Raw genomic sequence first — 13,922 nt, 5'->3', positions numbered from 1 at the left:
GGCCCGTGTTCGCTTCGCGGTTCTGGCACGAAATTTGTGAATTGGTACAATGTTTGGAACTAGGTCAATTCAGCCTCGGGAAGTCAACTGAATAGAAAGGGGTTCGATTCCCAGCTCAGCTATCCTCGAAGTGATTTTTCGTGGTTTCCAACTTCTCTTTCAAGCAAATGCTGGGATGGTACCTATCACTTCCAATCTTCCCATCCACCCACAAGGCCGCTCTTCAGCATAGAAGCTGAGGCAGCCTTGGGGATGTACTGGTTCTCCTTCCCAGTTGTATCCCTCCGACCCAAATTCTCACACTCCAGGACACTGCCCTCGAGGGGGTAGAGGTGGGATCCCTCACTGAGTCAGAGGGACAAACCAACCCTGGAGGGTAAACGGATTAAAAAAGAAAGAAAGAAAGAAAGACAGAAAGAAAGGAAAACTTAACATCTCTTAGATATGTGCGACGTGTACTAACCAAGAGTTATCCCGCATGATGGCCATGATCATTAAAGCGTCAAGTATATATGGTCTGATACCGTGGTTAGCCGGTTCGAGTCCCGTTGGTTAAAAAAATTACCATCAGAATGTTGGCCAGCAGGGTAGGAGAGGTGATGGTATACAATTTAGAATCACTAGATTGTGTGCCAAAAGCCTGGATTCAATTCCAAACCTCTCCATAGTGCTCGCATGGAGTGATTACTATGATTCATCCGTCAGATAGGGACGTAAAACTTTTAGCTGACCCCTTGGTGCTATTCGACAGGAGTAGGGTACGTGCCGTCACCGGGTTTCATCTTCTCCCTCATAATCATCATCACCCTACATCGCGATGCATAGGTTGCCCACGGGTGTAAAATAGAAAGACGTGCACCAGGCGAGCCGAGCATGCCCTCAGACACTCCCGGTACTAAAAGCCATACGATAAATATAGATCTCTCAATTTCGTCGTTAACGACCGACGACTCAACTCCTGACAGTAACCAGATTTGACTGTCTACACTCGCCTCTGTTGGGACCAATAGCAGCTGGCTCTTGACCAATGGGATGCTTGCTTTGTCAGTGACAGTCTACGCGTAGTGATCCTAAAACGTGCCGGTCCTGGAGCCGGCTTGCTTGTCAGCTCTCCAGTGTTCTACAGCTGCACGCAGTTCTGTCCAATCTCGCTGTTCGCTCTCAGAGGCTAAATAGTTAAACAGAGACTTGACAACGCTGTGTCTCGAGTGGGGAAATCCTGGCACTCCGCGGACAAGGAATGTAAACGCAGCCGACCAGCTAGGCTTCAAAAGCGTGCCGGTCGTTAACGGGGAATTTGCAAGACCTATAAGTAAGTACCAAGACCTAATACCTTGAACGTTTATTTCGAGTACAATGCTGTCGTAAAAATTAAACAATGACCAACTGGATACTTTCGGATACATATTAGACATATTCCAGTGTATTTCACCACACACCGGACAATTTAACGCACTAACAATTATTTTTGGATTTTCTTTAGACTGGACATTTTCTCTCTGGATCATACTGAATGGACGAAACGTGTTTGGATACTTTGGTACGGACTTTTTCTCTTCATGGACGTTCTGTTTTGGGCCAAGTAACTTGAAATCTCCACATACTAATAAATTATGCTTAGTTTTGCTGTTAAGAACAGATCATTATTTGCAACAGCGTCATGGGTGTATACTTTATTAGTTTTTGTTTAAGAAATTCATTTATATGAAATATTTAAGGCAGATATTTAGTTCATTCGTACATAAGATGTGTTTATGCCTTCTGAAACATGCAGATGGAACATTACCAGATTCGGTAATCGGATTACACTAATCTAATGACAACTACGCTGCCTGGAAGAAGTTCGCACAGATACAGAGGCGCCCTCCCTCAAAACAAACATGTCTAACACACACTACTTGTGGGAACATCACGCCTCTGTATGCCGTGCGCGTGCCAACTACTCTAATGAACTTAGAATGAGAAGAAGGTCGCAAGACTACTAATCGTACCTTCGAGGTGCAAAAGCAACATTCGAACTCACTAGGCAATTCATCGAGTTTGTCGATTTTCTTGTCGTCTTTTTTGTTGTTCTCCTACAAAAGAGAGAGATCGAGAGAAAAAAGAGTAGAGCAGTAAATCTGGTAGAGAAGAAAAGAGAAAGAATGTCAAATGAAATTAAATGAATTGTCTAAGGAAAGAGTGAGAAGGTAATAATTATTATTGTAAATTTAACATATAAACGAAAAATATTGTGATGAAAAATAAAAATGAACTAAGAGTTTTAATGTTGTGTGATGATGTAAATATTAAGTCTCCTTAAAGTGACATGTAAGCGGGCTAAACAGTTGTGACACTGCATGCTGGGAAGCACTACATAGTCAATAGCAAGAAGGAAGGAACAGTTATTCTTATACATCACTTTAGGGTCTACTTTATATTTCACCATCTGCAAAGGGCTCGTGCGGAAACAAAGACAGGGTTCAGTATATACATTTGTAAAGAAAAAAACAAGTTAAATGAAGCTGACATACAGAACACACAGAAACACATAGCGGACAGCAAGAAATGAAGAGAGATTGGCGAAGAAGGAGGCACTCTTCACACATTCACTCAGGCTTAGCGGCTGGGTGACGAGGCTGTAACCTTCACAAATGTTTAGTTACACCTTGTCACCCACATTAACCTGCTTGTCTTATTCTTGAACCTGCGATCTGAATACTAGAATATTGTCTTTGGTCGGAACGTTCTGAAACTGAAATCAAATTTTAATCATCATTGAACATGGTTACCTGCTTGCTTGGCTATTGAAATGTGACACATCAAGGTTCAGTCCACTCACAGTGCTGAGCTGCGGTGAGGCACCATCACATAGTCAACACCAAGCTTCCATCCTAAGATGTAGACTGATTGTTGAACGGCATGTTAAAAACTAAATCAATCAAAGATACTTTCGGAATAGAAAACGTGCAACAATCTTCTGAGATGACAGCACACTATCCATTACAACACTAGCTGACTCAGCATTTGGAGAAATGATATCTTGGTTAATTTGAAAGGCCCTTTCTTTTTATCCAGTTTTTGTTGATATGATGATGGTCATGCAGTAATGCAAATTTTACGTATAAACTGGTGGTTTAGTTTTTTGTTTGATGACGGAGGGGTAAAAATCCTGGCTCCAGGATCTGTCTTGTTGAGCCTGTTGATCTTATACCCAGATTAAATGGAATTTAATATTTTAAAACTGGAATTTATTAAATGGAATGAATGTTATGTGCAAATCCTCAGCTGGTATGCTGCACATTTTGATTCCTTTTCATAAAGTAGAACTTGTAATGGATATAGCGTGTCACCAGCGCTGGCACTTACCGGTGATGTGTAGCCCCCTGGTGAGCGCGTCAACGGCTGCTGCTCCTCCGACGTGGCCTCGGGCTCGTCGGCCGCCACCTGCGTCTCGGGCAGGTCGAGCAACAGCTGCGAGGGCGGCGGGGGTGGTGGAGGCGGCTGGGGGCCCGCCGCTATGGGAAGACACGGTGCTTGTTGGGAAGAGTTAGTCCGACGGTGATGGTTTGAGAAGTGTTCATAGTTTCGGTAACAGCCTGTGCCCGTGGACTGCACGCCCCTGCCAGTGGGTCCTCCCCCACTTGCGCTCTCGCCTTCCGTGCTGTTGCCATCGGCTTGAGACATGTTGTGGCCTGGCACAGGGGAGGCAACCCGCACAGAGAGAGGGGACTATCAGCAAAACTATAAACTAGACATCAACAACAAAAGAGCTTCCCCTTAGAACTAAGGGTGAAGACAACTTCATCCACCAATCAGAGTCTTTGATACGACTTTGAGGGAAGTCTGGGGAATCCTTCACCTGCTGACTTGTCACCTGGGGAAGACAACACACAAGGTAGACACAACAACAAGCAACAGAGATGGTGCATAGTCCCCTCTCTCTTCTTGTGTATTCTCTGAAAGAGAGAGGAGCATGCTTGTCAAGGGTTTGCAGTCTTACGTTACAGGCTATTAGTAATACAGGGGGGATTTAGAAATAGCCAATAAACTTTTCTTTATTGCATTTCAAAACCCCTCTTCTCAGCATGCATTACTCACCAACCACACACGTTAAACAGATTAGGGTGACATCAGCGACAAGAAAGCACATCTAGTGGCACTAGAGGGTTGCAGTAAAAAAGCACCAACATTCCACACACTGATCGCGAGGATTATTTTGAAACCAGAGGAATGAGAACATTCGTACGATCGCGTCAACTGCTAAAGCATGTTACAGATGAAGAAACTTAGGACAAAATCAGTTCCCTTTTTCTTCAGTCATGCATAGTTCAGATTAGAATTGTGTTAACGTAATAATGTCAACGTCTACGTGGTATTTTGTGAGTTACGATGGACGTGTACAGTCAAGAGTACGGAAGCATGCCGATACATGTAGTTTCGTATCTAATGTTAACAAAACCTCCTTTTCATTTTTCACCCACACCAGCCACTTGATGAACAGGTGTGCTATTTGTATGAAGTAAATTCCAGCATACACACACTCACCTATGAACAAAGGCTGCCTTTCTTAGACGTGAAGCTTCCACGGTCTGTTGAGTTATTTAGTTCTCCATCCGGGTTGAACCGTGTTGTTGTTTTTTGTACATTACGTACAGTTTGCCGACGGTTTGAACACATTGCCTATCTTTTTCAGCTGCCTCCACCGAAAGATTTGGCCATGTGTTAGGGTCGCGCAGCTTTCAGGTTGAATTCGGGGTTCGAATCCCACCATCAGCGGCCATAAATATGGTATTCCGTGGTTTCCCATTTCCACACTACACTTCGGTCAGACTGGGCTACAACCCTCGCAGTGGTGTTAATGGCAGTTTTCTACCTTTTAGCGTCCTGATTGGCTTGAAGTACACTACGTAACACATACACCTTTTCAACACCAGCATACCTCCCAAGCGGCTGTCTTGCCTCTGGAGCCCTAGCATTAGGAAGTTGCACACAGCCACCATCTTGTGCATTAGTCTCTAAACCATCTCTTTAAGTCCTACGCATACCGCCTATCCTATCCTAGTCCAGCGTTCTCCATAAGAGCCTATATATAGCCGCCATCTTGCCCATTCGCTCCTGGTCCAGCTCTCGGTGGGTTAGTCCCATAAGAGCCCATGTATAGCGGCCATCTTGCCCATTAGCCCCTGGACCAAAAGCGGTCTATTATCACTACGTGAGTTAGTAGGACGTTAAACAAGTAACAAAAATAAATAATTAAAATGATCAGTTGTCTGGGAACAATGATTACCTCGGATCGAGTAGGAGTGTTTCAATCGTCCTGACAAAATATCAAAAATAAAATAAAAAGAACAAAATAAAGTACTACAATGTATTCGAACCGTCGCTAAACTGTACGGAAGGCACAGATCTCAACAGTACGGTTCAACCCTGAAGAAGAACTAAAGGCTGCCTTTGCTGGGGAGATATAATGTTTACAGCGGTTACGTCACAAAAATCATGAGCCTTAATAATCACGGGCTAAAATTAGTAGAAAATAGTATCAAAACTCACGACTACAAACTAGTAGCTAAATTAACATTCTAATGAGTCTCAGAACTCACGGCTCCGGACAGCAGGCGCCTGCAATGACCACAGGATGGATGAGGTGCGCGGTGATTAACGTTGCCTTTCAAACACATGTTTGTCCACCCACTTTTAGAATGGGATATCCCATGTATTGTTAACAGGAATTATCAGCCTACCACAGACGAAATTCTCCGAGTATAACACTGATCTTGACTCCGTTATTCTGCTTGGTGTCATCGAGCAGTGCACAGCTCGGGATTCAATAGTACGCAAAAGGGTAAACTAAATTTAATGTATGGCGGTTATAGGTTTTATAAACAGAGATAAAAAAGAAAATATTGCCATCCACTTGTGCCGGTAAAGTTATAATTGTAAGTGACATTAGTGTTTTAAGTGAAACAGTTCACCAATGTGTACCTGATATGTGTGGGTTTCTCAACCTCCTGTGGCGTATACTTTGTGCAAGGCTACACGACAGGCCGTCTCTTGGAGAGGTACCATTTACAAGAGGGCACGCAATTCCGGCTGGCGCTAACAATGAACCTTTTCACACAATTCCGATTTCATTTTCAAATATCTACAGTCGTTATGTGCGTAGGGTGGGCATTTATCATTTCAAAGAAGAACTGGCCCAGCCCGTGAGTTTTGAGACTGGCCCAGGTAAAGACATTTACTCTTCTTCGAATCCGTGAATTTTGATACTCGTGAATTTTAAGACTCGTGAGTTCTGAGACGACACGTTTACAGTGCACTATGTCTTCTAAAGGGAAAGGCGGCGAAAGGTTACCGGCACTTTAGCTGGTATTGGCGTGCAGTTGCATTGTCCCCGAGTGGCGGGGGTAGAGTGCGCGGCCAGGCGGCCCAGAGAGCATGGCTAGCGCTAAGCGTACGGCATGATTGTTGAGCGCATGTTATTAGTGTTGCATTCCTACATTTGTTGTTTAACGTTATTTGTGTTAGCTATCAGTACTGCTCATCATTCAATGCATGCATTAGAACAGGTGTTCGATGAGCGAATAATTAGTGTTGGACATTGGCATGCTTTTTTGCTTTTTCTCCGACTTAAATCTTAGTGACCAGTGTATTCTCCCTGTATTGACCTATGGTTGTGAGATCTGGACAGTGAATTAATTTATCAAAGGGACATTAAGAACAACCCAGAAATGCATGGAAAGGTCTATGCTTGGATTTACATGAAAGTGTACAAAGAGGGCTGACAATTTAGGAGCAGTCACAAGGACTAGTGACATCATCAACAGAGTGTCCTTGAAATGGCAGTGAGCAGTGTATGTAGCCCAGAGAAACGAGGCATGGACAAAGGTTGTTCTTGAATAGAGCCCAAGAGACAGGCGGAGACCAAGAGGAAGGTCACCAGTTCATTGGGATAAGGACCTACGAAAGATCGCCGGAGTAAAGTGGCAAAACACTGCTCAAGATCGCTATGTGTGGACAAGACTTCTAGAAACTTACCTGAGTTGCAGGCTTCAAGAGGCCACATCATTCTCTTATAGAACTGGCTGATTGCGATTTTGATTGTGAATGTTTATTATTTGTGGGGAACTTTGAAGACCAAAATGTACAAGAACAATCCACGTACTTCAGAAGACCTGGAGAATGAAGCCAGAGAAGGAAATACGTAATCAGATGACTGATACGTAACATTTCACGGGTGGAGATATAACGAGTGTTTCGGAATATTTTACGCCGATGCAACATTTGCATTGAAGGCGAAGTACATAATTTTCAACAGCTGATTTGATAGAAGGTAAAATACACATTCGTTTTCATCTTAATTCATTATTAACTCTTATGATTTAGGCTTAACTTAATAAAACTGAACACCCGCCTGCGCTGCTGCAGTTCACTGGTGAGTCCAGCAATGTATTGCGGACAGTCTCTCCCCCCCGGCTCCCTTGCATAGTGCGGCAACTTTTCACTGCCTCTGCCTCTAGTACAGTGCCTAATCAAAGTTTAAGACCACCAGCAAAAATCAGTTAATGAACTCGTGGCCCTGCATTTTTTGTACGAATTTGTCTGAAAATACTTTTTGATCTTTCCAGTAACACACTAAAAATCATTTAATTTCAACTGCCAGTCATTAATAATTGTTGCAGGGGAGTGCGACAGACTTCGGCAGCCGGCACAATTACTATCCTCCCTACTAGATGGGGACTTCATTTCATTCCTGATCTGATCGAATGACTGGAAACTGGCCGTGGATTTTCATTTTCATCGATCATTCATCACTGACCTGCATTTAGAGCAGTCACCCAGTTGGCAGATTCGTTATCTATTGTTTTTCTAGTTTTTTCTTAAAATGCAAATAATTTGGAAATTTATTGATCATCTCCGTTGGTAAGTTATTCCAATCCCTAATTCCTCTTCCTATAAATTAATTTTTTCCCGAATTTGTCCTCTTGAATTCCAACTGTATCTTGATATTTTGATCTTTCCTACTTTTGAAACCACTATCCGACTTATTCATCTACTAATGCCATTCCACGTGATCTCTCCACTGACAGCTCGGGACATACCACCTAGTCGAGCAGCTCGTCTCCCATCTCCCAAGTCTTCCCAGCCGTAACATTTTCGCAACACATGTATCAACCCGCCATCGCATTGAATCTCGGGTGCAGTGATGTATCCGTGCGACGGCGTTTTGGTGCATCGATGGTGACGAAGAGGATTTTCATCATTTCATGTAACAAAAATTTTCATGCCGTATGCCGGTACGTTTTGTCCCTGTGTGTTTCCCATTATTCATTTTCTATGTAGAAAATTAGTTCTAGCATGGAAATAAATCGTTTCCAGACACATATCCATATGACGTATTTTCTTCTTCTAAGTGTGATGAATGTGTCCTGAAAGTTTGGCCTACCTTACTGTTGCATCCTATTTACATATTTGAGTAAAATTTAATAACTATTATTTACTATGTTAGGCCTATTACCATTTCTACAATAACAAATAAGTGAAATTTAATTATAACCTAATTTCATAAGATGTATTAATTTGTAGTTAATTATTTTTTATAGGAATGAGACTAGTCTAAATACTACTACAGTCAGTAAATTTGTGGACTGGTACCTACAGTGTGGGCAACACGGTACGCACTACTATTCTACTGCAGTCAATAACTTCTTGCACTGGCGCCTACAGAGTAGGCAACACAGTGTACGTACTACAGTCAATATGTTTGTGAACTGGCGCTAACAATTCAAGGATCATATAGTATTTTGACCTATTGTTTTCGCGTCTTTTTCCCGTCGTGATGATCCGTGCGATTTTGACTTGATCATCTCAAACGTTTCACTAAAGGATTTGCCTAATTTTTGACAGAGCTTGAAATTTTCCCGTTGCTCAAATTACGACATTCTCAATATTCGCTGCTGTAATTCAACTACCCTTCACAACGGCGATTATAGTTCTTCCTATAGTGTATGCACACAACTGCCTCTTGCTGCAAACTTCCCGCTATGGTGAACCACAGCGACACTAGGCGGTCACTCCATGAACTTAACGACTCTACTTCGTAGTAATTTTAATTTTACAGGGATTGAAATATTCGCTTTATCAACTGATTTACTAGCAAAGCAATGGGAATATAATTGAGCAATTGGTTCAGGTTAATTTTACAGCCTATCATATTGTTATAACTTGGCCGTTTAGTTACCTCTACTTGATTGGACTTCGAAACTTATCGAACCTAACCAAAGGTTAGGGTAGGCTGCCAAACAACACAGAGGAATTGCTAGAACGAGACAGGGGCTGTCAGCGGGAGAGGCAGAGGCATTACAGCCTTCCATTGCAAACAGATACTACCGGTTCCTATATCGGCAAGATTCCGTGCACTCAACTGTACTAGGAAGTATGATTTAGAACAGATACTTCGTGTAATTAAACTGCGCTATCTTTTTTAAATTAAACGATGGGTCGAGCTTTTATGTATTCAGAGACTTGAAAAGTATATATATCGTCTAGCATTCAGGAGAAAAGTCAGTCTTAGTGGTGTATTCAGTTAGTGTTTCACCTTCTATTCTCACGATAGTCGGTTCGAGTTTAGCTTACATAGGTGGTATTTCAGAATGTTTAAATGGGAAGAAACGATTTTATTGTCTTTTAGCACGATGAAGAATTTCTGTCGACAAATTTTCGGGCATTCTGGTATCTGGTGAGACCGACAGCAAAGTTGAACGGCTATTTAACAAATAACGTTATTTTTTATCATTATTCTTTTATCGGTTTTGGATTCATTTCGGTTTGTTTCCTGCTTCATTTCTTGCTTTACAATATTCATTATTTCTCTGTGTTTTTCCTCCTCACTTCTGTCCCGATGTTATTCCGTTTCTCCTTTTCCTTCTCCCGTAAACCCTTTAAATTTATTATTAATCTCCTAAAAGTTGTTCCCATCTCTCTCATATCTCTCTTTATACTTTGCATCCACTAATTGCCATGCTTCCTCCTTTAAACATGATTAAACATGCGTTTTATGAGTCTGGGTTTATCCATCCTCATTATGTGACCAGCCGGGCTGAGTGGCTCAGACGTTAACTGGCACATAAAAGAACTCCTGCGGCCGGCACCTCGGTGACTCCTAAAAACGTAACAGTAGTTGGTGGGACGTAAAGCAATTATTATTATTATTATTATTATTATTATTATTATTATTATTATTATGTGAACAAAGGACTTAAATCTCCTCTTCCTGATCGTATCAGACATTCTTTCACTTTCTTTACTTTTCTAGACGTCTGCATTCTTCCTGTGAACTCTCTATTTTCAGTCTTTAATGGGAGCCAGAGTTTTCTTAGAATATTTCTTTCCTTTTTCTCTAGCTCTTCTATTTCTCCTGTTCTCATGGAGCACGTACACTCTGTAGCATAGAGACGTTCTGGTTTAATTATCGTGTTGAAGTGGAGAGACTCTTTCTATTATAGGTATATGTGTACTTACTATTATTATTGGCTGCGTGGATAACTGCATGCCGGCCTCACCAACTACTTTCCTTCTGATTATCCCCCTGTGCTTGGAGTGGTAGAATATATCCACGGTATCCTCTGTCTGTAATAATAGGCGACTAAAAGGGGTACCAGAGGGTCTGAACTTGGGAGCGTGGACTGGCATCCATAGTTTCCCTAGCTGAGCCTGGCATTGCTTCCACTTAATTGTACAGGCTCTTCGCCCTCATCTTTCTTATCCGGTCTCCGTTGGTCATATTTTGTTCTCCTCCGACTGTATTATGTTCGGGAGGCCTAGGAAGTCTCACTTTCACGTCCTCACCTCTTAAGTATAACGGCTAGCGCTATGGGGTGCCGTCCTCGGAGGCACGAGTTCTGTTCCCAGTACTGCCACAAATTTAAGATATGCAGGAGGGCTGATGGGTGATGTGCATGCACAGGTGGGCAAAATAAATCTGGCTCGCAAATTATAAGAGTGACGCGGAATTAAGCCTTGTTAATAAACAGAAGAACTGACCATCACCAGAAATGCTGGAAAGCGTGATTTCGATGCACCATCAGTTGCTGTAACAGGTCTGCGCGTGCCCATCTCCCGAGTACGTCGCTGTGTCATTACGTGTGAGTAAGTGAGAGGAGCAGACGAGTTTAGTGACCAGTTGTGTGCAACACAAAATGGTGCTCACGATGAAACAGCTCGTGTTCATTGTCGAGTGTCATGCGATACACGATTAGTGGAAAACTTGTGCGGAACTGTTTGCGCAAGAGTTTAAGACTGGAAGCGTTTTGATAAAACCTCCGGCAAAGTCAGCAATGCAAAACTTAGTGGCAAAATGGTGTGAACCGTCCCTGTAGCGAATAAAAACCGTAACTATCCGATAAAAAATCGAACACCAGAACTGGGCAATTTATCTTTCACTAAACGATACTACCGCACACGTAGTATCTGGAAGCTCTGTTCACGCTACTTTCACTTTGAAATTTTAAAACATTTTCCTTATTATATAATGCTTGTTGCTAATTTCTGTAAAAAATAGTCAAAGTTAGTAGGAATGTTCTCATAGGTACAATAATATAATTTTGCTCTACGGTTGGAAGCAAATTGAGTTTGATGATGATTTGTTAACCAATTAAGTATGAAAGATGATTCTAAAACTCCGATAAAGTTCGTTTCCACTTGTAAAGGCTTTATTTGAGTCTGTTGACAAATGGAAATTGAAAGTGAAGGGTGGAAGGAGGTATCTATTTTAATAGATGTAATACATTCGTAAACTTTGCTATTACTTTCCACTAATACAGGTAGAAAATTCTACATTTGTATAGAGCATCCCGATTACTGCTTAAATATAACATGAAATACTGATGAAGGATTATTAGAACTTCAGGAATCTGCAAAATTCTGTCACATTTCCCCTTAAGAAAAATAAGTTGTAAGCTATTGACTGTGAATTGTTTAAATTTCGATAACAATCAATCACCACTCATCTGAATTTAGGGCAGTCGCCCACGTGGCAGATACCTTTTCTTCAATAATTGTAAAGAATTTGGAAATTTATTGAACATCTCCCTTTGTAAAATTATTTCAATCCCTAATTCCTCTCCCTATAAATTAATATTTGCCCCAGTTTGTCCTCTTGAATTCCAACTGTATCTTCATCTCGTGATCTTTCCTAAAATCAAACTTATTCATTCCACTAGCTATTAGCTCGGGACATACCACTTAGTCGTTCAGCTCGTCTCCTTTCTTCCAAGTCTTCCTAGCCATAACTTCACGCAAAATTTTCGTAACACTACTCTTTTGTCGGAAATCACCCAGAACAAATAGATCTGATTTTCTTTGGATTTTTCCGCTTCTAAAATTAGATAATCCTGGTGAGATTCGTATACACTGGAACCATACTCTAGTTGTGGTCTTACCAGAGACTTATATGCCCTCTCCTTTTCCATCCTTCCTACAGCCCCTGAATATCCTCACAACCACGTACAGAGATGCAGTTTATGTTATTACCCCAATGAAGATTTTTCCTTATATTAACACCTAGGTACTTATAGCGATCACCATAAGGAAATTTCACCACGTCAGCGCAGTAATTAAAAGTGAGATGACTTTTTCTATTAGTGTTACTCACAACGTGACTGGTAAGTTTATGAGTTTCACTAACAGGAAAAGTCCGATGTACATGATTGACAGGAAAGGAATATGAATATGAACTTCAGTGACGAATGTGTAAAGGGCTATCTAGATAGTGTAAAACTCGACCATTAATGATATCTGTGCATGGTCTCAAACATTGGCGCGATTGTGAGGTTATTAATGTTGCTAAGGAAATAGGGAAAGAAGACACACAGCAAAGGGTGAAACTGGGAAAGGAGTCCATGCTGCAGTGAGTGGTATTCCCCTTGTGACATAAATATGAACCATTCTCATTGGCGAATGATTCAAATGGGACTAGTATAATACAACAATGTTAAGCCATGAAACTAACCTAAGACATTTCGTGCACATGAAAACATTTTTACGAGTGGAGCATGCTTAATTACGTTCTGAATATTTTTTGAGTGTGTGACAAGTATCTAACTGATCATGGTAATTGTTGGTTTGGAATTAAAAATATTCTATGAGACCAGAAACTTTAAAAGAAAAGTTCTCCTAAATCAATCGTTACCTGAGACCAAAGACTTAATAATTATGTGAGTGTCCTTTGATACACTGTCCCGATTGCCCGGATTTCTTGAAGTGTTTGTTAATCATTTTACAAGATAATTTAATCGTTTTCATTCTTTGATGTATAAGGCTGTGTGTATGATTCTCTCAAATGTCGGCCGTCCTATCAGATATGGTCTCTGCTCACTTCTGAGCAGCGGGGGATCCCGAGGGTGGTTACATTTTCAATTTATTTGCTCTTAGATGTGACTGTTTAGTAAGCGGAAACATACTATTGCAGTGCATTTATGATTTAATTTGGTAACATAAGCAACTTCCAAGATTTTGATTGAAATGACTTTTTTAAAATCTAAAATTACAAATTGCATTTTGGTATTTAGCGAGTGCTTGCATTAAAAAAAAATCCACATTTATGCAACATTATGAGTGTTCACTCTTTATTTCACAATATGCTTTACGTCGCACCGACACAGGTAGGTCTTATGGCAATTATGGAATGGGAGAGGTCTGGGAGTTGAAGTGGCCGTGGCTTTAATTAAGGTGCAGCTCAAGAATTTGTCTGGTGTGAAAGTGGGAAACTACGGAAATCGATCTTCAGGGCTGCCGATAGTGGCGTTAGAACCCACTATCTCTCGAATGCAAGCTCACAGCTGCGCGTCCCTAAGCGCACGGCCAACTCGCTCGGTGATAGAAGTCTCACATGTGGAAGGATGGGAAGGGCTAAATGAAAATTAGTTCAAAATACAGTTTACCAT

At 41.4% G+C, this 13,922-nt stretch overlaps 1 protein-coding gene across 1 annotated transcript in view; it reads right to left on the bottom strand.

Moving 5' to 3' along the window:
- Shab (Shaker cognate b) overlaps window positions 1-13,922 on the bottom strand; it is a 260,638-nt gene that overhangs the window by 122,588 nt on the left and 124,128 nt on the right. The window contains exon 3 of the mRNA XM_067148672.2: window positions 3,349-3,674. Coding sequence (XP_067004773.2) covers window positions 3,349-3,674 — 326 coding nt within the window. The remainder of the gene's footprint in view (window positions 1-3,348; window positions 3,675-13,922) is intronic.

Source organism: Anabrus simplex, chromosome 5 (assembly GCF_040414725.1).
Source record: "Anabrus simplex isolate iqAnaSimp1 chromosome 5, ASM4041472v1, whole genome shotgun sequence".
NCBI lineage: Eukaryota > Metazoa > Arthropoda > Insecta > Orthoptera > Tettigoniidae > Anabrus > Anabrus simplex.
This window is presented reverse-complemented; position numbering and strand designations above follow the sequence as displayed.